Consider the following 22,639-nt stretch of genomic DNA (forward strand, 5'->3'; position numbering starts at 1 on the left):
ATTATATTGACAGAGATTTAAAACAAACCTTTTAAAAGAAATCAGCCAAGTCATTACTACAAAAATGTAACATGAATCACCAGAAGCACAGCATTCCAAAAGTACATTCTTTTTTTTTTGATGGCTACAATCAGTATGAAATCAAGGCAATATAATGGTGAAGTACAGTGGTAAAACTATGTAGAACAAAAAACATCAAAATGTTTGCTTAAGACTTCAACAAAGTCAAGATTCAGCATTTCACAAGAGAAAATATCCTAGATTAAGGATTTTATAATTTGGATTTAGAAAAAGAAAATTACAGAAGTATTTAATCTTGAAAAACACTCAAAATGAGAAAATGAAGTAACAGTAGAACTAAGTGCTGTAGGTTAGGTAAGACTGCACTTGACTTCAGTGGGATTAAGTGCAGCCTCAGAAAGTTTGTCAACGACACCAAGCTGTGTGGTGTGATGGACACAGTGGAGGGACAGGGATGCCATCCAGAGGGACCTTGACAGGCTTGAGAGGTGGGACATTGCAGAACTCAAAGTTCAACAAGGCCAAATCCAAGTTCATGCACCTGGGTTGGGGCAATCCCAACCACAACTACAGGCTGGGAAGAAAATGGATCAAGAGTAGCCCTAGGGAGAAAGACTTGGGGGTGTTGATATACAAGAAGCTCGACATATCTCAACAATGTGCACTTGCACCCCAGAAAGCCAATCATATTGTGAGATGTATCAAAAGAAGTGTGGCCAGTAGGTCAAGGCAGGTGATTCTGCCTCTCTGCTCTGGTGAGCAGAGTACCTGGAGCAGTACCTGGAGTACTGCATCCAGCTCTGGGGGCTCCAACACAAGAAAGACACAGACCTGCTGGAGCAACTCCAGAGGATGGCTATGAAGATGATCAGAGGGCTGGGTCACTTCTCCTATGAAAACAGGCTGAGAGAGTTAGGGTTGAGCCTGAAGAAGAGAAGGCTCCAAGGAGACCTTATAGCAGCCTTCCAGTACCTAAAGGAGGCCTACGAGAAGTCTGGAGAGGGACTTTTGACAAGAGTATACAGTGATAGGACAAGGGGGAATGACTTTAAACTGAAAGACAGTAGATTTAGCTTGGACATCAGGAAGAAATTTTTTACTGTGAGGGGAGTGAGGGACTGGCCAGGTTGCCCAGAGAAGCTGTCGATGCCCCATACCTAGAACTGTTCAAGGCCAGGCTGGATGGGGCTCTGAGCAATCCGACCTAGTGGAAGGTGTCCCTGTCTATGGCAGAGGCAGTTGGAACTAGAAGATCTTTAATGTCTCTTCCAACTCAAACCATTCTGTGATTCTATGGTTCTACTTCTGCACCTCAACAATCATAGCATTTCAATATGAAACATTACAAAACATTCTTGTCCTCACCCTCCAATAAAGACAGTTGAAAGAAAATTAGATTGACATGGTTAGAAAATTCTTAGAAAAACTTCTTTTCTATGGAACAAGGAAAAATCATTCCAAAACAAATTATCCCACTTCCCTGTCCTATCATCATAAAAGAAAACCATCACAGATTCCTGCCAATGGCTCCCTAAAAACAGCCTCTCTGAAAGAAAAAAAAAAAGAAGTCATTAAAGCAAAAGATAAAATGACACTGCTACTTCAAAATAAAGTTACATTTCTTTTAGTAATTACAAAAAAGGAACATACATCAGCCCTTAAATGAATGCCACAGGAGATGCTCTAACCACCTTGCCTCATTGAGGACAGTGTCTTCATCTCTGTTAACTTTGTTTTTCTAGTCAGTAGGGCTATCTTGCCCTGAAAGCTTCTCATTTGGATTCCACTTTAAAGACAACTAGAACCCAATTAGCTCAATCTTTCCCCCCAAATCTACAAGGTGGTGCTGTGACATTTCTCCAAGAAACAGGCTTGAGCTTTGACTCCAGCATTTAATGACATCAAATGAGAAGAATCAAAAACAAGTTCATACATAACACTTCTGCCACACACACTTTTGTTACTCCTATGCAAGTACTAAATTTTTGAGCCAATGTGAAAAACCTAAAGCAAATTAAACCAGCATGATTTCTGACATGACAGGGAACTAAACTTGAATGGGATGCTAGAGACTGAAGTGTAGTTAAGCAATGAGCAAACAGAGTCCACCATTATATAACAGTCACACCAAACATCAGAATTTAATCTAAGGAATCACATTTGCTTCACAGTTCTGTCTAAGAAAGGGGTCCACATGGATACATGATTCACTGTGCTTATTACAATGAATGCTGACTATAAGAAAAGCTGATTTTAAAATTAATATTAAAAGATTTTTCTTTTCCTTTTGAAAGACAGGTGGCAGTCCTCCATGACACTAATAACTAATGCTACAGTCATTTATCATTTTAATGTTTGGCTGGCATTCATTTTATAGTGGTGAGATTAGTGTTGTCCTTTCCTTTTACACATTCCACTGCGGAGAAAGTATTTTCAAAGGCTAACTAAAAGCATATTCACAAGGGACATAAGATCTGTCACTCTTAGGATAAGTTATGAAGGAATATAAAATTATGCAGATAAGCAGGAAAAAACACACTTTGGAGTGTGTATTTCCCTTTTCCAGTGTGAGCTGTCAAGCAGAATCTATGCAAGTCCATTTACTGTTTAGTGAAGTCAAACATATATGAAAAGTTTCTAAGCCAATTGAAAACTAATGATACTAAGAGCCTGAAACACTGATAATTTTGCTTTAGAAAATAAAAGCTAGAAAGGCAGAAAGAAGTGTTCTTTACCTTGGAAGAACATTATGCTTCTACATTTATCTGCTATAGTAAATAGTGTCACACTTCAGAAAAGCAGACACTTCCGCCTTGCAAAAGTACCTCCCTCACTCAGTGGAAAGATTTGCAGAAAACAAACAAGCAAGCAAACCTGGCTCTGGAAACTGCCAAACCTTTCCCTCTTGCTGACCCCTTGCTACTATAGTTTGTTTTATTGTTCAAAGAAAGCCTGTTGTTCCTTTTATTTTGGATGAACACCTGGGATCGAAAACACTGCATTATAACAAAACTTTATATTTGAAGACCTATTAAATCTTGTAATTCTCTAATATTCCTAGAAACAACATTAGCCCTCCCTCCTGGTAAACTATAGCTTTTGAATTTAGTATACACTGCATAGTTCAATTCAGGGTCACGACATTTAATTAATTTAGGACAGAGGCGTTTCCATATTAAGGCAGTTTTATTCTCTGTTCCCTCTTATGGCTAAGTCAGAGACATTTATGAACAAGGCACTGACTGCACTTAAAATAGCATTTTTGAACCTCTACTCTGCAGATCTCTGGGGTCCATGGTCTTACTCTGGTAAGCACTTAAAACATAAAACCAAAAAACCAAACCCCAAAGAAGTGCATTACAGAGAGACAAATCCAAAAAAAGTTTGAGAAATATTCGTATTAAGTGTTTCAAATCAGGTATGAGCTCACAGGTTTTGTCAAGAAGATGTCTCATCAGTTTGTACTTCTGTCTACCTGTGGCACTAAGAAATCAAGAAAAGCAGATTTATTTCTTCTTATGAAGCTGGGGAAAAAAAAAAAAAAAAGGAAAGGAAAAAAACCCCACAGGTCAAAATTTAATAAAGCAAAACTGAATAGCAAGACAGAGCAAGCTACAACCTGCAGCACTCCCTGGTAGAACTGCTCTGGTGAGAGTCATGAAAGGAGCCAGAAAAGGTCATAGCAATTGGAGAGGTCTGGAGAATAAGTGCATCCTTCACCAGCTCATGCCTTCTCTGTGCATATAATGCTAGCTTGGTATGTACCTCACAGGTCCTGTGAGCAAACATTTGAATGTAGCAAATAGGGAAAAAAGTTAAGCCCCTCTAAAAAACAGACCTGGGCATTTTCCTAGTTTTTTGTAAGATTTCTATGCTATTGTTTGAAAGAAGAAAGATGGGAAAACCCAGAAAGTAATTAGCCATTAGTCACAGACATTTATTACAAATCAAACCCACTTGACACATTTTCCAGAAAGGCTTTCACTGATTTAAGCTGGAAACCAAAATTACAGCCAGCAGAGCAAAATCATTGCATATGTCAGTTTCTAACTCTTTACTCACAGTCATCCTACTCCAGGGTATTCGGAGGTCATGCTGATTGACCCAAGTTAACATCTTATGTCTTTAAATATTGAGGCCCCACTTAAAATGAAATTGGAGAATGCAATCCTTCATCTACATGCACAGGCCTTCCCAATAGCACACAGTTACTTAGCCTCAGATTTCTCAAAAAATCTCTAGCAGCTTCACATTAAAAACAGATGGACAGAGTTCCATGGGAACATCAGATTGTCTCACTTTGTTCTTCTGAAAAGATGTGTTTAAAAATGAATGCAGTAAACATAAAAATTCATGTTGTCGTATTCACCGATCTTTTTCATACAAAGCATCTGGGGAGGGTTACGTTCAACAGACAACATGAAAAAAAGGAATGGGAGGGTTTTTCGCCACAGGGGACAAATATTTTCAAACATTGTTTTCTGTTGTCTTGCTCACTTTCCCCATATATAGTTGGGGGGTTGGTTTTATTTTCTATCAACATGTATTTTCAGTTTTTAAGGGGGTTTTTTTGGAGAAAATGCTGACACTAGGTTGAATACATGCAGGGATATATTAATTGCCATAGATTTCAAGTAAAAAATGAGATATGCAAGTAGAATGAGGCCTTTGTGACTTCACCACTCAATTCCTCAGCATTTTTTCCCAAGGCATTCTCCTGTTCCTTTTAAAAAAGGACACGTACAAACGCAAAAACCCCAAAGCTATTTCTTCCACAATGACTTTTATTCTGCTCTCCTGCTGTTTTGAAACAGGCCAGAGCACAATTTGACTCAAATCAAGTGTGTAGTTAGTTACAAGGGGTATGAATGTTCAAGTCTTTAATTTTTCTCCTCAGAGACACTGAACAATTAAGGGGGAGAAGAAGGAGGCAGAATTACCGACACTCTTCCCCAATTTTGTCAAAATGATCAAAATTCCCCTCAAGACTTAGCAAAACAGCTAAACAAACTTCAGTTTGAAGTGACTGTTATAATAACATATATGCTGCAGGTAAGTATCCACTTACTCTTTCCACATTAGAACAGCTGGTTATGAAAAGTGATGTTTAAATGGGAGTCTAGAGGTATGCAGAATTTTCTGGTAACCATTTGGGGGGAGTGGAGGGAAGAGGAAAAAAAATGTGGGAAAGGAAGAAAGATTATAAAGATTAAATCAGAAATTTCTCTGTTCAAGATCACCATTTAATCATGTCTTAGAACTGATAAGTCATCCAGTGATAAGGATCATTCATCAATGAAGTTATTTTAGAATAAGGATCGATGTACATAAGAGGTTTGGGCCTTCACACCACATTTCATTACTATGAGACATTTGTCAGGATGGGTGATGGGCCTCTGAGGATTTAAGATTTAGTTTCCTTTACTCTTTTCAAAGACATGCTATTATGAACAATGGAAAAAAAAGTTCAGTAAAGAAGACAAACTTACTGATCTTGAAGCATCCTAAACTATCCTAGAATATTTCCTAGAAAATAAAAATTACCTAAAAATTAATATCCTTCCATTAGCTTTCCTTTAATTTTTATCTTTAACTAACAGATTAAACAAAAACTATTTGGAGCTTTAAGGTTAGGGCCTAAACCTTCTCATTTTGGCAGCACTAGAGAAAAAGACTTATTTCAGAAAAAAATGTGCAGTTGTTAGCCATTTTTTTTAATTTAAAATATTGATTTTAAAAAATACTATCTACTGAGTAACTAGTCATCTTTTAAAATAAGATCCAATAATTCCAATAAAGGCTGTTTAAACAAACTTACCATCTTTGACTTTTATCATATTTTAGAAGTATTATGTAGGCTAAGTCATTTCTCAGGTTAAAAAAAAAGAAAAAAAAGGAAGAAAAAAAAATGGCTGTGACCATGGTACTTTTCTTTCTTTTTTCTTTTTTTTCTTTTTTTAAACTCTTTGGGTCAAGCTATACATCTCTGCAATGAAAGACCATTTTTACAAATAGCCCATTACCTCTTCATGAAATAAAATTAAGTGCATCAGAATAGGTCATCTTTGCTAAACGTTTGGCTTCAATTAAGATGGACTAGCATTATCTCCCTTTCTCTAATCTGAGGAATGTGCATGACAACATAAAGTAAGTAGTATTAGAACACTTAAACAGCACCTGTTTATATTCTAGCACCTGAACTCCTAACAGCTGCATTGAGTTGATATATGAGGCCCCTGATGTCATTACACAGCTTCAAGATAAATGCCTCATGAGAAATGGGAAGAAAGGGCCTCTTTGGAAACTGGCATCCAAGCTGAAAACAATCAATAAACCCCATATTCCAAAGAAAAAGAACATCTGTGAATTTCATCAGGCTTCAACAGTCTTCCAACAAACATGTCATGGAGAGCTTAACTACAGTTATTCTATAAGCCACCTTAAGGAGAGCAAAGGGAACCTTTACATTGGCTAAATACATGCAACACTGATTTAAAACAGGCATATGTAATTGTTCATTCATGTGAAAACCAGAAGGTTGGAATTCCTTGCTGGAATAAATGGGGATAAACCCATGGTTCTGCAGCAAATTGTAATGCCACAAAATTTTGGTTAATTTGAATAGATGTCGCCCTCTCTATTATCTAAAAATCTCAAGTACTTATTCTTGATCTTCTCAAGATTTTACACTCAAAAGTTGTAAAAGAAACATTTTACAGCTAATGCCATCACAGATCATCCTCCTTCAGACAAACAGAAGTCTTCACTAAACAGATAAAATTCACTTGTGTATGACAAGGACTCCTAATCTAAAAATGTCATCACATTTCACATCAAATGCAAAACACTGTTCAATCTCACTCTCAATAATAAGAACACATTGCACACTATGTAGTAAAATATTTCACCTACAGATTTCCCTGCAAGAAATTTAAATAGAATTCTACTCCTTCTTCTGTCTAAAACTAGTAAATGTTTTATTTCGTGACTGAATATACCTCTGTCTACATCCCTGATAGAATTGGTTAGGCCACTTTCACTATATATGCTCTTCACCTGTCAGCAGGTCACACTTGGGCCCAGATTACCAGCACTGCCTCGTATGAACAGTTCACATAAACCAAATTGAATCAGAATTATTAATGACCGGTAACACATCCCACAGGTTGCTATATGTTTAAAATTGTTCCTGAATCACAATGACAAATGTTCTATGTCAGAATCAATACTCGGGTTGTGTGCACAACACAAAAGAAATAGCAACTGCAGTTGCCAGTATGCACCTAATACTGTGAGCTGCAGACATAAGAAAGGAGGGGGGGTTCTATTTATAATTTTAGCAGTGATGCCATACAAGATTCTCAGACCTTGATGTGGGTTAATTCATAAAATTACTGGGTCAAATTTAGGAGAGACCTCCAATGAGTTGACATTCACATTCCTCATAATACCAGAAATTACTGATTTAGGTTTCCAGGCTTTCTTTTACAGGATAATAATTTTAAAAAGCACTTTTTGGCTTCTGTGGTTCATAGTAAGTAAGTATTGCTACCTGTATTTTTCCAGCAGGGAAATCAAGGCACTAAAATATGCAAAGTGACTTAGCCAATTCACACAGCAAGGCAGAAGTGAGATGTAGGTAATTGCTAGTATTTCCACTACAATACAGAGTTCTTGGCTGACACTTGGGCATGAGCAGGTGCCAATGGTGGTTCAATAAGTAACTGTTACACCCCATCCTCCAGGCATCACTCATGTTACCCTTGGAGCTGGAATAACCAAATTCAGTCATGCAAGCCAGAAAAGGCTTATCATTTTCCTATCCTAAGTGTGGGTTAACTTCCTGTCTTCCACCTTCAACAAAAAATAACAGGCCCCAACCAAATCTTACCCTACTTGTACTTTCAAACTAACATGAGACATCAGTATGTTGAAACAAATAATCAGTCTTTTTAAAATTTATTTAAAACACACAAATAAAAGCATAAAACATTTGGGTTTATGGTTTCTTGCATGGGACAAGACACAATAACAAGCTTCAGGAATAGACCCTTAATTTGCCAAGCCTTCAGAGAGGAAAGGTGATGGCACAGTACTGAAATAACACGAGAATGTAGCAGACTGCAACAATAACCTAATCAATAACCTAATTCAACTTGATGGATATCTGTAGTGCCAAAAATACTTACCAGCTTGTAGCTGCCTGGAAAAAAGCAGGGTGTCACTACCTAGAATAAAAAATGATAATAAAATAAGGAAAATCAGATACTTCCTATAGATATGTCCCAATTGCATTGATTGAGCTGCCTCCAGGTAGAGTCAAAGGGTCACCAGACAGATCAGGTGTAGAACCTGAGTGTCCACTGCTGCTCTCAGCTGCATTACTTACTTACAGGGAAACATGGAGGGCTTTCTCCCTTCCTCCATTCTTTGCAGCATTCTTCTATCATCATCTCAGTTTCAGTTAATAAATAACTTTTCTGTTTTTTGAGAAATCTAGAACTTCAGCAGTCCCCAATACCCTTGTTCTGGAACTTTTACAGGGTATGGGCTGAGCAGGGCAAGCAGAACAGATAATTCTGTAGACTCGCGTAATTTCAGAAGTTTGGCTCCACATTAAAACACTTCCTACAAAGAATATATTCTGTATACATCACTCTCCAAAAAAAGAAAAAAACACAGAAAAAAAAAACCCACCACACAAAGAAACCCCAAACCACCTTGTTTGAATATTCAGAAAGCAAAACTCAAAGAAATCCAGGAAAAGCATAACTAACATATTACACGATGATCTAGGGAAAAGCAAATGTTAGATTATTTCTACAATCCCATACAACAAGCACCCTCAAATTTCACATATACAGTCAGAAAACCGTAGGTTCACCCATTTACGCCACTCAAGTGAGCTTCAGTAATAGTCACTGTGCATGCTCACCTTGAGGTTAACCCCAGCAAAAGCTGTTTCATTTAATATGTTCACCTTCAAAATTATGGCTCTCCATGACAGACTCACCTCTCAACCAGCAGAGTGGAGCCAGAAACTCTGTGGTAACACCTGGACAACAAAGGTGGAGTTTTCTTTCAGGAACTGTTGGTGAGCTGTCCTGCCAGATCTCAAGTCATGGTATACAGAGTGGCTTACTGAGCAGAAGGGCCCTCATGCCTCATGTAATTTATAAGCCTTAGAATAATAAAAAGAAGATGCAGCCCTACACAACAGAGCAAGCTGCAAGAACAAAAAGAAACATCAGTCCTGTATGCAGCATAGACAAAAAGAGAGAGACCTGACTACACAAGGACAACCCATTCCAGCTTTAACACTCAGTAACAGCTTTTAACCACTAGCATAGAAGGGACAGCATTTCCCTCCATAAGTAGTCATGAAAAAGATCTATCTCTGATTCTCAATGCTTCTTAAATCACAAAGTACTTATAAAAAGGGAAAAAAAAGTGGTGCATTGATTGTTCAACTCCTAGCCTGCTCATGATCTCCACACTACCCGTAAAGAAAATAAGACAGATAGAACCCCTTGAAGTTTGTCTGCAGTACTCTCTGACTCCTCTGCGGGCTTGCAAGTCCAAGGTCTCCATCTCTGAAGCTCATTTTGTAACTGCCACTCATGATTTACTAGTCTATCACCAAACACCCATACTAAACACATGGAAGATGTTAGCTGTCCTGATAGCATTCCTCTTGCTGAAAGCAAAGACATCATCTGCCTCTGTGACCTCTTCTTGACACAGCATGTAAAACTTCATATACCACCTTCAATTAAAACTGCCCATTCTCCTTTCAAGTCAAAGCGACAAACCACCAGGTAGAGCAAGCCACAGCTAAAGAATCAAAGCCACATGCACCCTCCTGCACCACCATCACAAGCAGAAAACATCTCTACCTACAGAGAAAAGACTGTCCTGACCACGTGATTACTTAAGTGCTTATAAACAGGTTTTCCCTGGTGTTCTCATTAGCAACACCTAAGGTTAAAGTAGATAAACACATCCAATTTCAATTACTTTCACTGCCTATACTAAGAGAGAATTAACAAAAACCCCAAGGAAGTTTACAGCCTGGCTGGATAGTGCAGTGGAAAAGCAGAGATGAACTGACATTACATACTCATGTAATCAATAATTGGAAGCATTGCGGAATAAAACTGTCACTACTGGCACACATAAGTACAATCTCTGCTCTCTCCTTTCCCTCTGCTGATCAAAATCCTTAAGGAATCAAGCATATCTTTTATCATTTGGTTAACTAAAACACAACTCTGCTGTAATCTGCTTGATCATTAAAGTTGACTTACTGCCTAAGTAAAATCTCCTTTATTCTGACACAAGAACGTTGGGGACATCAGTGGACAAGAACTTCAGAAGAGAAGTGAAGATCTCTGCAGATTCGTGATATCTTAGCCAGGCAACTCTGGGCTGTAAGAAGATCACAGGATCCCAGAATATTCTGAGTTGAAAGGGGCCCCCAAGGATCATCAAATTTAACTCTTAAGTGGATCCCCCTTATGGGGATCCAACCTACAAAACCTTAGTGTTATTTATCATGCTCTAACCAACTTTGCTCATCTCAGATACAGAAGATGAGAGCTGACATTATTGATAACACCTGATCTTTTTCTTCCCTGAGCTTTTCTATGCCTAAAACAGCTATGTATAGCAATCTGACTTTACAGAAAAATTCCATATTCTTCTGGTTCTGTGTCTTCTGCACTTTCCCATGTTAGACGGTATTGCTCTAGGACTACTAGTCACAAAGTACCCTTTCTTGCATATACAACAATCCCTTTGCAATTGCACACTGCCACTTACCACTATGTTGAACTGTCACTAAACTGCAAAGCACTCAAAATGCATCATGCGACGGAAGACTGATACTCTGCTACTGTTCTTGAGCAACAAAACTCAAGGCAAGACACACTGAACCACCAAAGATGCACTGATTTTTTTTTTCCTCTGACTCCATGTACACAAATAGCATATTTCTTCCCCTACGAAGCAAAATAGTCAAGATCTCATTGTCTCCAACTTCAGTTCCCATGAGCACTTGCAGCAAATTCTTCCACTGTTAATCCAGACACAGGTTAAAAGCAAAAGAGTTTGTAACTTGTAAAAAGATAACAGAGAGGCTATTATAAGGTCCAAACAACCTACGTTGATGATATGTGAGTAGCTCCAACTTTTTTCCTTGTTTCCAAAGGCCTGAGACATGCTACAAAGTTAGCATTTAGAGAAGAAGCATAGAGCTGAAAAGCAAGACTGCAAGACTTCAATCCAGTAACAAGCAGAGACAGAAAATGGAGTACAAGTGTCTCACTCATTGGTTTAAAAAGTTACACACTGTGCCAGCTACATAAAACAAACTTCAGAAAGACTTTTCTGGTCCCCCAGATGAAGCTACAGCTAATCTTAAATTTACAATAACCTGGTTTGTCAGCTTTGAATTGTTTCTTTATTCTTGTAAAGGAATGTACAGGATATGCATTAGTGTAATATTTCATAGTTACACACAACCAAGGTGCATTTAGCTTCTGCACTTCTGTACATTCACATCTTAACAAGCAATATCAGAATATAGGAATGCCTTGCTTATTTTCAAAAATAGTTACCTCTTCAGTGCCTGGCACATAAACACATATAGGCACATTATCAGTCTATTCACAAATAATCAAGCACATATTTGAACGAAAAAGTACCTGTTCTTGCATACAGCTAATATGAAAACACTTTCCTGGTCTGGTACTTCCTGAATCAAGCCTTAGTTTAAAAACATCCCATACTGATGGAAAAAGATTTAAGAAATTTCTTTGATGAAGAATTCTGACTCCAATGGATCTTCATGTAATTTTTCTTCATATGACAGTAACACCAGTCACAGCAGTTAATGAATAACTGACTAACATGAGATAAATGTTAACTCAAATGAAAAAGTCAACAAATGGTAGGATATCTGGCATCAAGGAAATAAAATCTGTCCCCACTTCTTATAACACAGACACAACAGTGCCCCCCATTGCAGCAGGTCATTTGCTAGGATATCCAATAATGACATTTTAGTGCATTTTTCACTCCTAGATGCATATTTCATTTTTATCTTTCTTCCTTTTTATTTTCTTTTTGCAAGAAGTAGGCAATTTTTCAGAGGCAGAACCATCTTCAAAGAATGAGCAAGTTATTACCAAAGGCACATTTCAAAGTCCAGATCTCAAACACTGTAATACTGCTTTTGCAAAAGCACTTGGCTATAATGCACCACTTTCTTCCGAGCTACAGTTTTATCAAGTAAGAAATGCTGTCATGCCTGCCACAGGTTATGTGTAACACAAAGGATGTGCAGGTAAAGGAATCTTCACCAAATATATACAGTGACCTACTAAAAAACCTGATCACTCTAATTCACTACTAATCATGTTACAAAATTAATGAGAAAGGGTGAAAAGAGCAGTAAAAGGAAGCCACTGACATCCTGCAAGTAATGTAAAGTTAGTCAAGTTAGGAGACTTGCTGAATGTTGCATAGATGAGTGTCAGGAGCCCAAAAGGTAAGCTCACGGACACAATTAATATGAATCTTTATATACAAATATATATATTTACACACACACACTTTAAAAAAAAAAAAACAACACACACACTTAACTATTTATTTCAGTCTACAACTTTGGAGTTAAGTCTTGGAAAGAGAAGAAATTTTTCTGTTCAGTTTTCTTCTTCTGGCATGCCTGCCAGTTATTATCCCTCTCCTCCCAGAACACCCAAGCCATAAATTCTCCTCCTTAGAAAACACACTAAAGGATACTGAGTGCAGTATATCTTCAAGTAACTCTGTGCTCTCAAAGATACAAATTGCAGCATGACAAAATGAAAAATGTAAATTCAGATTCTAGGATAAAAAGGGACACAGAGAGGATATTAACTTGAGATAAAAAACTACAATAGTTTTGTTTCTTTTTTTAAACAGATCATCTTCAATTGTGTGATATTAGCATCTAACTCGGACATTTGTCCTGGAGATATCAAGTAGCCTCAGCATTTCATGCCAGACGGAACAGCTCTAAAGCATGCCTAAAACCCACCAAGTGTTCCTCTTCAAATTAAGCATATATCAGACATACCGAAAACAGCAGCCTTAAAGGAAGACTTGGCAAACACAGCAGAAACAGAACAAGCACTTTGCAGCCATTAGAAAGAATATTTTCATAAACAAGATACAATTGTTTCCCCAAAAGAAAAAAAGATAGGATACACCAAAATCAGCTGAGATTTAATGCAGCTATACACTTAGGATTATGCCTTATGAAATAATGTCTGAAATTAGCACCTGAAATTAAAAGTTACGTGCCTTCAGGAAGGTTTTCAAAATTTAACGTATTTATATAAATAAAAATTCACATTTTCCATTGTCTAGAAAGTGACAAAGCTCTTTCAAACTAATTCATTGAAGGAAAAGGAGTCTTTCACATGTTATCCCAAGATACAGAAATGTATTGTTCACATATAGAAAGCCATCAAAAAGTCTGGCTTTCTTCCATGCTGTGATATTTTATCTTGCTCTGTCACAGCCCTGACCTACATCACTGAAGTTGTTCAACTCTTTAAAGAACACATGCAGGGCAAAGACACTTGTTGCCCTGGCTATTCAGGAAAAGGGGAAAAAAAACAACAACAAAACACACACACACAAAGCAAAAACAAATAAACAAACAAAACCCCCCAAACTCCAATGAAATAGAAGGTTCCTAGAAGCAAAAATAGATAAGTTTCTCTTGATAACTGTAAACAAGAGATGAAGTCTCTTCCTTTATCAACTCACTAGATTTGCTCCAAAAGAGTTCAGAAGCAAAAGAAAAGAAACTCAGTCAGAACTTGCATGTAGCTAACAGGGTTAAACCAGCCAGCAGGAGTCAGAATCCTAAAACTAGATTTTACTGGACTTTGAACTAGCCCTCTGCACTGTGGTTTAGCTTGTCAGTTTGAACTGCAAATGCTAGCTACTGTTCCTCATGAGTTAATCTGTGTAACAGATTAAAGAGGTTTATAAAGGACGTTGAAATTAACTGACGCAAATGAGTGCAAAAGCATAGTATCTTTACTCAAACTGTCTTGCTTTGCAGTTTCTTCAGCTAAAAAAAATAATCCTGATTTTGACAATTGTATACATCTTTGAGAGACTTGACTTCTGCTTTCTTTGTATGAGTTTGGTATAATCCCCATAAGAAAACATTCTTCATTTGCAAAGTCAAACAAAACTTGCAACACGACCAGACAGGGAGGGCCCCAGGAAACAAAGGGGATAAAGTTCTGCCAACATTTTCCACTCCCAAAGGAACAAACTACCAGCGTAAATTGGATTTTCTTGAATGGAAACAAACTGTGCACTAGACCTGGTACCTCAGAATTTTGGACCTATAACATATATATTGGTCTCATTTCTCAGGCTTTCAGTATGCTTCCAACATCTGAGCAACAGTCATAAGAACTACAGGCATTATAGTCCTGTGGTCATAAAAAGCACCACAGAGTCAACAGTATCAGACGTTTTAGGAGAAGGAAACAGGAGCTTTGTCATGACAAACTGCAGAGGCCACTGCTCAGCCCACAGGTTTCACAGCATCCAGTGTACCCCTAAGATCTGCGACAGATGCCGCCTATGATAGGAAAGAATTAAAGATAAGATATTAAAGATATTAAAGCAATATATAAATTATAAACATGGGTTAAAATGGAGGGCAGAGGTGTACTTTTCTTGATACATATTACAGGGAAGAAGGGCATGTAGTAGAGAAGAATACCAGAAGGCTGCAATGTCATACTTTTCCACTCAAATCACAAAAAGATATGAAAGCAGAAGTCATGTGTCAAGCTTGTTTGTAAAGTAATGAGTTTGGGGCTGGTTTCAATTTTTTGCTTTATTTCACTAGAGTTTAAACCCATCCACCTGCAGGATGACACTCTGTGGCACATGGGGCACCATTTGCGGTGAATGAATTCAAGCAGGACAGAGTTTTCTCCAGGCAGAACCCTCTTGTAACTTTATTGCCCCGTAACTATATACAGGCTCTCAACTGAATCTGGGTCTGAACTTCCCAGCCAGGCCAGGTGTTTCTTCTCTCTCACATCCCACATACATCCACATGACTCTCCCAGCCACAGAGAACAACTATGTTTCCAGCAGCTTTCCAGCTTGACCTTGCAATTCTTTTCACACACACACTAATCTTAGCTCTGGCTAGCTAACGACCACAATATTATTGCTTTAGTATTTTCTTCTTCTTCTTTAGCTGCTCCTACAACACTCTGCATCTCCCTAAGGCCTTCAATGCTTTAATGTATTAAATCACAAAAAGGAATTGCATCAGGCAATATCAAGATACATATAGCAATTTAGCACAGGCCTGGTTTCAATCTGTGACAGAAGGATTACAAAAGTCATGTCAAAAAGGCAGTGACCTCTCCAGCATGAAGTTTATAGAAACCCTTTGCAAAAACTGTTGGGAATACACTGCTCTACAAGCCAAAGGACACTAAAGTAGCTGTCATGGTTTAGCTGGTTCTTGGAAACCAGGCAGGGATTTTTTCCCTTCCCCCTGCCCACTGTGTGCAGAGCTATCAAGTGAGCACTTAGGAGATACAAAAGAACTGGCCCGGCTGGCTAATGGCCCAGAACTTAGTCTCCCAGGAAACGGGGCAGATGAGGGGCTGCACTTTTTTCTCTTGTCTCCTGGGAAATGGGGGGAGGAGTTTTTGGGGGCTGGGTGTGGCTGGAACATCAGGTCAGAGTGGAAGCTGGTGGTTCCTGTGGCTCCCCATCTGCTTACCACTTGCAGATCCTGCTCAGAGTTCTTTTCATCAGAAAGGAGCTGTTTTGTTTTTTTTTTTTTTTCTGGAGGTTTCTATTTTTTTTCCCTTCCCCGTTCCAGTTTGTTTTTTTCCTGGCGGTGGTCCTTGTGCACATCAGGGGGAGAGAGAGGACTGTACAGAGCAGTTTGACCAGCTGAACGGAGTGAGGTTTTGTTTGGGTTTGGTTTTTTGGGTTTTTTTCTTTTCCTTTTCATTGGGAGGACTTTCCTTTTGTTGTTCCTTCCCTTCCTCTCTCTTTCTCTCCTCTTTCCCAGTGTGTGGGAAGGGAAACCAGGTTTTTTTGGTTTCTCTGACACACCCTGGAGGGTGTTCTCCCCCACCGTGTGGCAGCGACCAGTGATCCCACAGCACCCCCTGCTGAATGGCATAAGTAACAGCAGGTTCTGCATCTCCAGTGATCCAACAGCACCACCTGGTGACTGTGGTTGGAATTGCATCAAAGGGCACCAACTGAACTGTTTACCTGGTTTTTTTCTTTGCTTGTTTACTGGTTTGTCTTGAAGAGGATTATCTGTGGGTATAGGAGTATTGTTTGGTTGTTTCACTTGGTTTTTTTTCTTCGTTGTTTCTGCCAATAACTCATACCTTTTAATAAAGGGCTGTTATTTTTTCCTTTTCCATAATTTGTTTTCCTTCAATCAGAGCCTCTTAATTTTGGATTTATAATTGCTTAGAGGGAGGAGTTTGGGTCTTTTCTCATGACTCATCCTCACCAAACCACCTGTGTCTCATTTAAACTGGGACAGTAGCTCAAAGGGCTGTAAGCCAAGCAGGAACCTTTCACTTTCCCACTAAAATGTATTCTCATGTTGAAAAGAAGGGGTCCCATCTACAAGGCCCCAGTTTTCTCATTTTTGAGATTGAGAGCACTTTGTTCAAGGCTGACATGAAACAAAGGAAGTGTCTGAATTTTATGGCATTATTTCCGACTTTCTTATATCACAATCCTGGCTTTAATAGCTCTCTAGTCACTGTAAAAAATTTCTCTCTTCTCAAAATACCTTAAAACAAAGTCTTAAACATTTATATTCCCAATATATCTTCAATATTCCAGCTATTCCAAAAAGACATAATGCAAGAATAGGGTACAGAATGACACATAAAATACATATTCTTTTAATCATCAAAACTAGTTCTCCCAGATGCTTTCACTAAGACTGAATTTGCTTTATTATGCTTTAACTGTGGGAGGTATTTTAAATGCTTCCTTCAGCAAGACAGAATAAGACAAGGGAAGCAGCATTTTAGAATAATTTCTAGTAAAATACTATGAAGTACTATGTTACCACACAGAAGTACTAAGAGAAAATTCTAATGAAGCTTAGACACTTCAGTTTGCTCATACAAAATAGTCAGAACTTCTGGGATGGAGCTGGTAATGTTCAAAACAGGTAATACTCTCATTATGTTTCCACAAACTTGTGGTTATTCATAATAATGTCTGTGCCTTGATTTCCAATCTTTTATCAAGACAATGTAAGGTTCAGAGAGCTTAACTTTGAGATGCAATATTGCAAGAGGGAATTCAACCAGTTTCTATGAGTCTGCACACTTCATCAAAATACCCAGCAAAAGCAATATAGTACGACACAGCAAAAGCAAAATAATATGGCACAATAATGGCGTAAAACACTATACATCACTGAGGCCCAGTGCATTTTGCCTGCTACCTAATTACAGGCACTGCAGATGTTCAGAGTACCCTTCAAGATATTGCTATTGCCTTTAGCTGTAATAGTGGATGTAAAGGCAGTGCCTCTTGAGTAGAAGCTAAGAGTCTAATGTACAGTAAGGGTAAACAACTTTTTATAACAGAAACTCAAGAAGAAAGGATTGGTACATTCTTGTAAACTACTTGATTCCCATTTCCCAAAGACAAACATAGCATGAGACATGTAACATGATCTAAGGGAGCATTCGAAGCAGCAGCAATGTAAAATGCATCAGTCCGAGGATCTTTCATCCTATTTTCAAGGGCTAACAAATGCCTTTCTACTTCTCTTAAAAATATAATAATAAATAAATAATTTTAAAAAGTTACATTGCAAGTCTGTGTGAGATCTCCTGTACCTATGCAAAAAATGATCAGAGCTCATCAGCAAATAACTGGACTAATAAACAGATCCTTCCCAAAATCAGCCAGAACAGGATAGGGCATGGGAGGAAGAAGCAAAATATTTGTTTCTTTCTCTCACTAATGTAATCTTATCCTCTTTTCCCCCAGCAAACAGATTTATTTATTTTTAATGAAAATCAGCAAGGAAACAAACCAACCTCAAAGTATACAAGTTCAAGCTAGGTCTTGCACAACAGAGCCAGCTATCTGAAACTGTAACTCTTAAATGAGACTTCTTATCTAAAAACATTGAACACCTCCTTTGAGCTACAAATGTCAATTACAAAACTCATACAGCAATCCCTTGGACTTCAACTGCAAACATTTTCATTTCACCCCAATGCCAGGCAGCACTAATGGGGTTGCACACATGATAATATTCATGCAAAACAGTGCCTCTAAACAAAAAAATCCTTGAAGTCTTCTGCCTTATTGAATGTGACTGGATTTATGGATTCCCAGAGAAATGTGTCAATCACAGAAGTTCATTCATACAGTTCTCTCCTGAAAACAACAAAACAAAAGTTTTCATTTAAGTCCTTGATTTCCTTTGCCCAAAATCTGAGAAGGATAAGGAGAACTCATACTGAAATAAAAGAAAATCCAGCAAAATAAACAAAACCAAACTCATTCTTCACAGGGTAAAATTATCTGCCTTCATGCTCATCCACTGCAATAGCCAGAGCCCAGCTGTACAACTTTAACAAGCCTGGTCCAAGAAAGTACCAGGTTTATTCACAAACCTGTTCAGGAAGTACTCAAGTGACAAAAGCCAATAGAGACATTTGAGAGCCAAGACAGCTTGTGCTTTAAATCTCCAGACTACAAATATATGACCACTATTAATGTGTCCATATATACAGATATATATAGACAGGTAAAAGTTCTTTATTTTCAGAATACAAATAGAACAAATCAACTAATAAAACCAACTATCACTCCTTGCTAATTTTTATGGTTGTGATTACTGTCTTTCTCCCTTCTATACTACTGCTAGCCATGTTTTTTATATTAAATCAAGTTGAGTTTCAGTTTATTTCTATGCATTTTTCTGCAATCATGTTCATATTTCCTAGACTGTTAAAGAGACTACGAAAGAAAAAGTTAGGGTATCATTAGGAACTTTGGGGGTAGTGGGGAGCTTGCTTTCAATTCTCTCCATCACCAACAGCTTAATCAGTTTAAGGAAAAAAGAAGAACAGTGTCAAGGGAAGAATTATATTTCCTCAGACACAAATGCCTAAACAAGAAATAATTAGAAAAAACTGCCTTTGAGAAAAACAGAAGACGAAGTGCCAAGTCAGAGTTTATACTTTTTATGATTAAAATAATTTTGGTAGGTTTATAAATCTGTCATTTCTTTCAAAAAAAACAAACAAAAAAACACCCACCCAAACAACAAAATAACCCTTACAGAATTTTAAAGTAATAAATTGCTTGATCTAGGTTTATCAGCATTCAAGTGGCACACCACAGCACAGCAAACTAATCCAAATAGTATTTTAGTCTAATAATATAAAATTCCAAAGCTTTGATTAAACTGGGACTCGACTGAGATGTCTAAGACAGCTTATTGAAAGCTGAAGGAGGAAATGTGCTGAATCAAAACCATATATAAATAAATTAATCTTACTGGAACTGGAAAAAACCATAGAGCCTAGGTTATAGGTCCCCTTAAAACATAATTTCAGACTTGCAAAGATTCAATGTGTATTATGTAAAGAGTCTTTCTGGTTTAAGCATAACAAAAATATCTTCCAGGCTGAATTAAGAATAACTTTAAGAATTAAGGAATAAAGGAATTAATAATTAATTTGCACAGATTAAATAATTTATGCAAAAGCATAAAGCTGCATCACATCTGATTCAACCAAAGACTCCGATAAACACTCAAGCTGACTGATTCTAAGAGAATTTAAGCATTTGCTTACAAACTTAATAAAATCAGTTCTCAAGAGGAAGAATTAACATAGAAGAAACAAGTAAACAAAACATGGCCAAGAGGTTCCCCCTCTAGCTTTCAGCCTTCCCACAAGACAGAAGATAGAAACTGGTTTTCACGTTCCCAGAGTTCAAAGGACAAAGTCTAGCTACAGTGATGAGAAGACAACTTTCAATGACTCAGCTCTATACCACACACCAACAGACAGAGTAAAAGTGAAAGATAGAAAAAAAAATGGTATCCTAAGACAGAGAGCTAAGTGAAAGCCTTGTGATGGGACAATTAAATATTACTACATCATACACAGAGAGATATGTCTCAAGAATAAGCTACAAAACAAAGGCGACTCAAGTTCCCAGAAAAAAAATCCAGAGTAAAGCCCTGGGGCATTAGAGATGCTGCAGCTTCAGAGATGTCAGGGAACACAAACTAGATACATACATCCGAACAAAGAGCAATACAGAAACATTTCTAGGTTAAGCATGCAAAGACCGAGGCCATACAAGACAGTCAAAAAAATGAACCAAGTTTTGTACAGCAAAACAAAATTCTTTCAGAATTCATTATGTTTTTCAGAGTGAAATAAAAAACACTGCCTTTTAGAGAGCATTCTAAATAGAATAGAATAGAAATAGAATAAATAGAATAGAAACTGTTTTCCTCTAGAATGGTTTTCTGCCCCTGTCACTTACAAGTACCACAGATGACTAAAGCACAAAGTATTTTTAAAAGTAAGTGGAAACAGCATTATATGTTGGTACAAAATTTGAAAAGTTGGCTTTAGTTCTAAATAAGCCTGCTGCAAAATCAAATACATTACAATAGCTTAATCTATGCAAGATCAATGACAAGTTTATGAGAACTTCCCATGATCAGAAGAGGCATCACTATGGTCCAGCAAGTTAATAACACCCTGGTACTTTTGAAGCCAGGAAGCATTTTTAGGCTCTCACACACGTAAGTCAGTAGGACTACACCTCACAAAGAATATGTACAGCCAGAATACTGGAAAAAACACATTACAGATACAATTTGTAATGTGTCTTTCTATTAGCACATAGAAAGTTTCTGAGGCTAGAGCAACAGGGCTGTCCTAGCTCAGCACTGCCAATGTACACCACACTGATGAGTGCAGAAGTCGTGAGCCTTATATAAGTAGGCAGAGAAGACTCATAGAAAGATTCTGAATTTAAGCTACTTGTTGGCTTACTACTCCTCTGAAAAATCAGAAAATAAGCCTCTTGTAAGAAATAATTGATTATTAAATTCGGTCTTGTTTCCAAAATTTGTGGGTTTTTATATTCTGCAATACATGCTTTGTACATGATAAATGAAGCACACTTCATTTTAATTATTCAAAAATTATAAAGCATGCCAGTATCTTGATGATAGTTAGGCTATTATATCCTTTTGGCACTCTGTATAGTAAGTCTTTTCAACACTTAACATCCTGAGAGCATAAATACTAGTTCAAAGACAATTTCCTGTTCCTAATATATGGCAAAAATATGAAATTATCTGCCTCCAACACAAGTTTATAGAATTACAACCGTCTCCAGCATCATTTAAGTGTCATCATTTCAGGAAACTCTAGTTCTATGTAGCACCTATCCAAGCAAATCTCTGAGCTACCAATGTTATCAACAAACCAGATTCTTTGTCATGGAACCAGTGAATTCCATACTGCAAGTGCTGTTTGGAAAACCAAAAGTACTGTGCAAAGACGGATCGATTACATCATCTTGTCTAACATAAAAATATTTCTTTCTACTAAACTGTTTTGTTTCTACTTGTAGAGTACCATTACTGTAGCATTATTAAGAATCATTATTGAATGTAAATAGGTGATGAAACCCTTTAAAAGGTAATACCTTACTTGCAAATTTAATTACCACTGTATTTTATCATCTTATTTCATTAAAAAACAGAATTCTGCATTTATCCAGCATACCAAATAACACAGTGATTTTCAAATGCACATGTACCATTTTTACTCAAAATGGGAGCTGCTCAGCCAAATGACACCTGCGTTTACTGGAGTTTCCCCAAATGGCCTGAAAAAAAAATCTCCCTCACAAGTAGAAGTTCTTCTCTTGAATTTAGTTATATTTCTTGGAAGCATTGAACAAAACAAATCCTTGCATAAGGCCAAATATCAAGTCAACAACACAGGTAATAGGACTTGATCTGTGGTGTCCAGAAGCTCAGTGCTCTCTAACTATAAGAAACACTGTCTTTATAGATAGCAAGTACTAATCAAACGTTTAAGTTAAAAGAAGGGAATATTACCCCATTAAAGTGCTTCTGGTAAAATAAAACCCTCAAAGACGCCTAGATTTAGACTGCAACACACTGTAAATGCCTCTGCTTTACACAAATCTACAAGAGAGAAATCTAAGTCACCTGAGACCATGGAACTTAAAGATTTTTAAAAGTAACAAAAATCTACTAATGAAACTGAACTGGGGGGAATCTACAGCAATTACTGAAAATTAATAATGTGCTTTTTATACCCCAATGCCAAAAGTTTGCCTTTAAATTTCTGTTCCTGTACAAATTTTGATATCTACATATATAGGTGTGTGTATACACACACACTCTGGAACACCTGGGGGGGGCACTGTATAAATATATAGGTGGGTATGAATACCTATATACACTTATTTACTCAAATATTTTTTTTTTATTTTT

At 37.4% G+C, this 22,639-nt stretch overlaps 1 protein-coding gene across 10 annotated transcripts in view; it reads right to left on the reverse strand.

Annotated features, from left to right (window-relative positions):
• Positions 1-22,639, reverse strand: part of TNS3 (tensin 3) — a 209,142-nt gene that overhangs the window by 118,111 nt on the left and 68,392 nt on the right. For 3 of the 10 annotated variants that reach the window (XM_050307116.1, XM_050307100.1, XM_050307181.1), the window contains one exon: positions 8,211-8,249. The exons of 2 other annotated variants lie outside the window; for them this stretch is intronic. In XM_050307116.1, coding sequence (XP_050163073.1) covers positions 8,211-8,249 — 39 coding nt within the window. Of the gene's footprint in view, positions 1-8,210; positions 8,250-9,034; positions 9,248-10,842; positions 11,034-11,726; positions 11,951-22,639 lie in introns of those variants that run through there. 5 more of the 10 variants (XM_050307131.1, XM_050307140.1, XM_050307163.1 and 2 more) reach the window with 4 other exon arrangements.

This window comes from Myiozetetes cayanensis, unplaced genomic scaffold (genome assembly GCF_022539395.1).
Source record: "Myiozetetes cayanensis isolate MyiCay16 unplaced genomic scaffold, myiCay2020 scf1, whole genome shotgun sequence".
Classification (NCBI taxonomy): domain Eukaryota; kingdom Metazoa; phylum Chordata; class Aves; order Passeriformes; family Tyrannidae; genus Myiozetetes; species Myiozetetes cayanensis.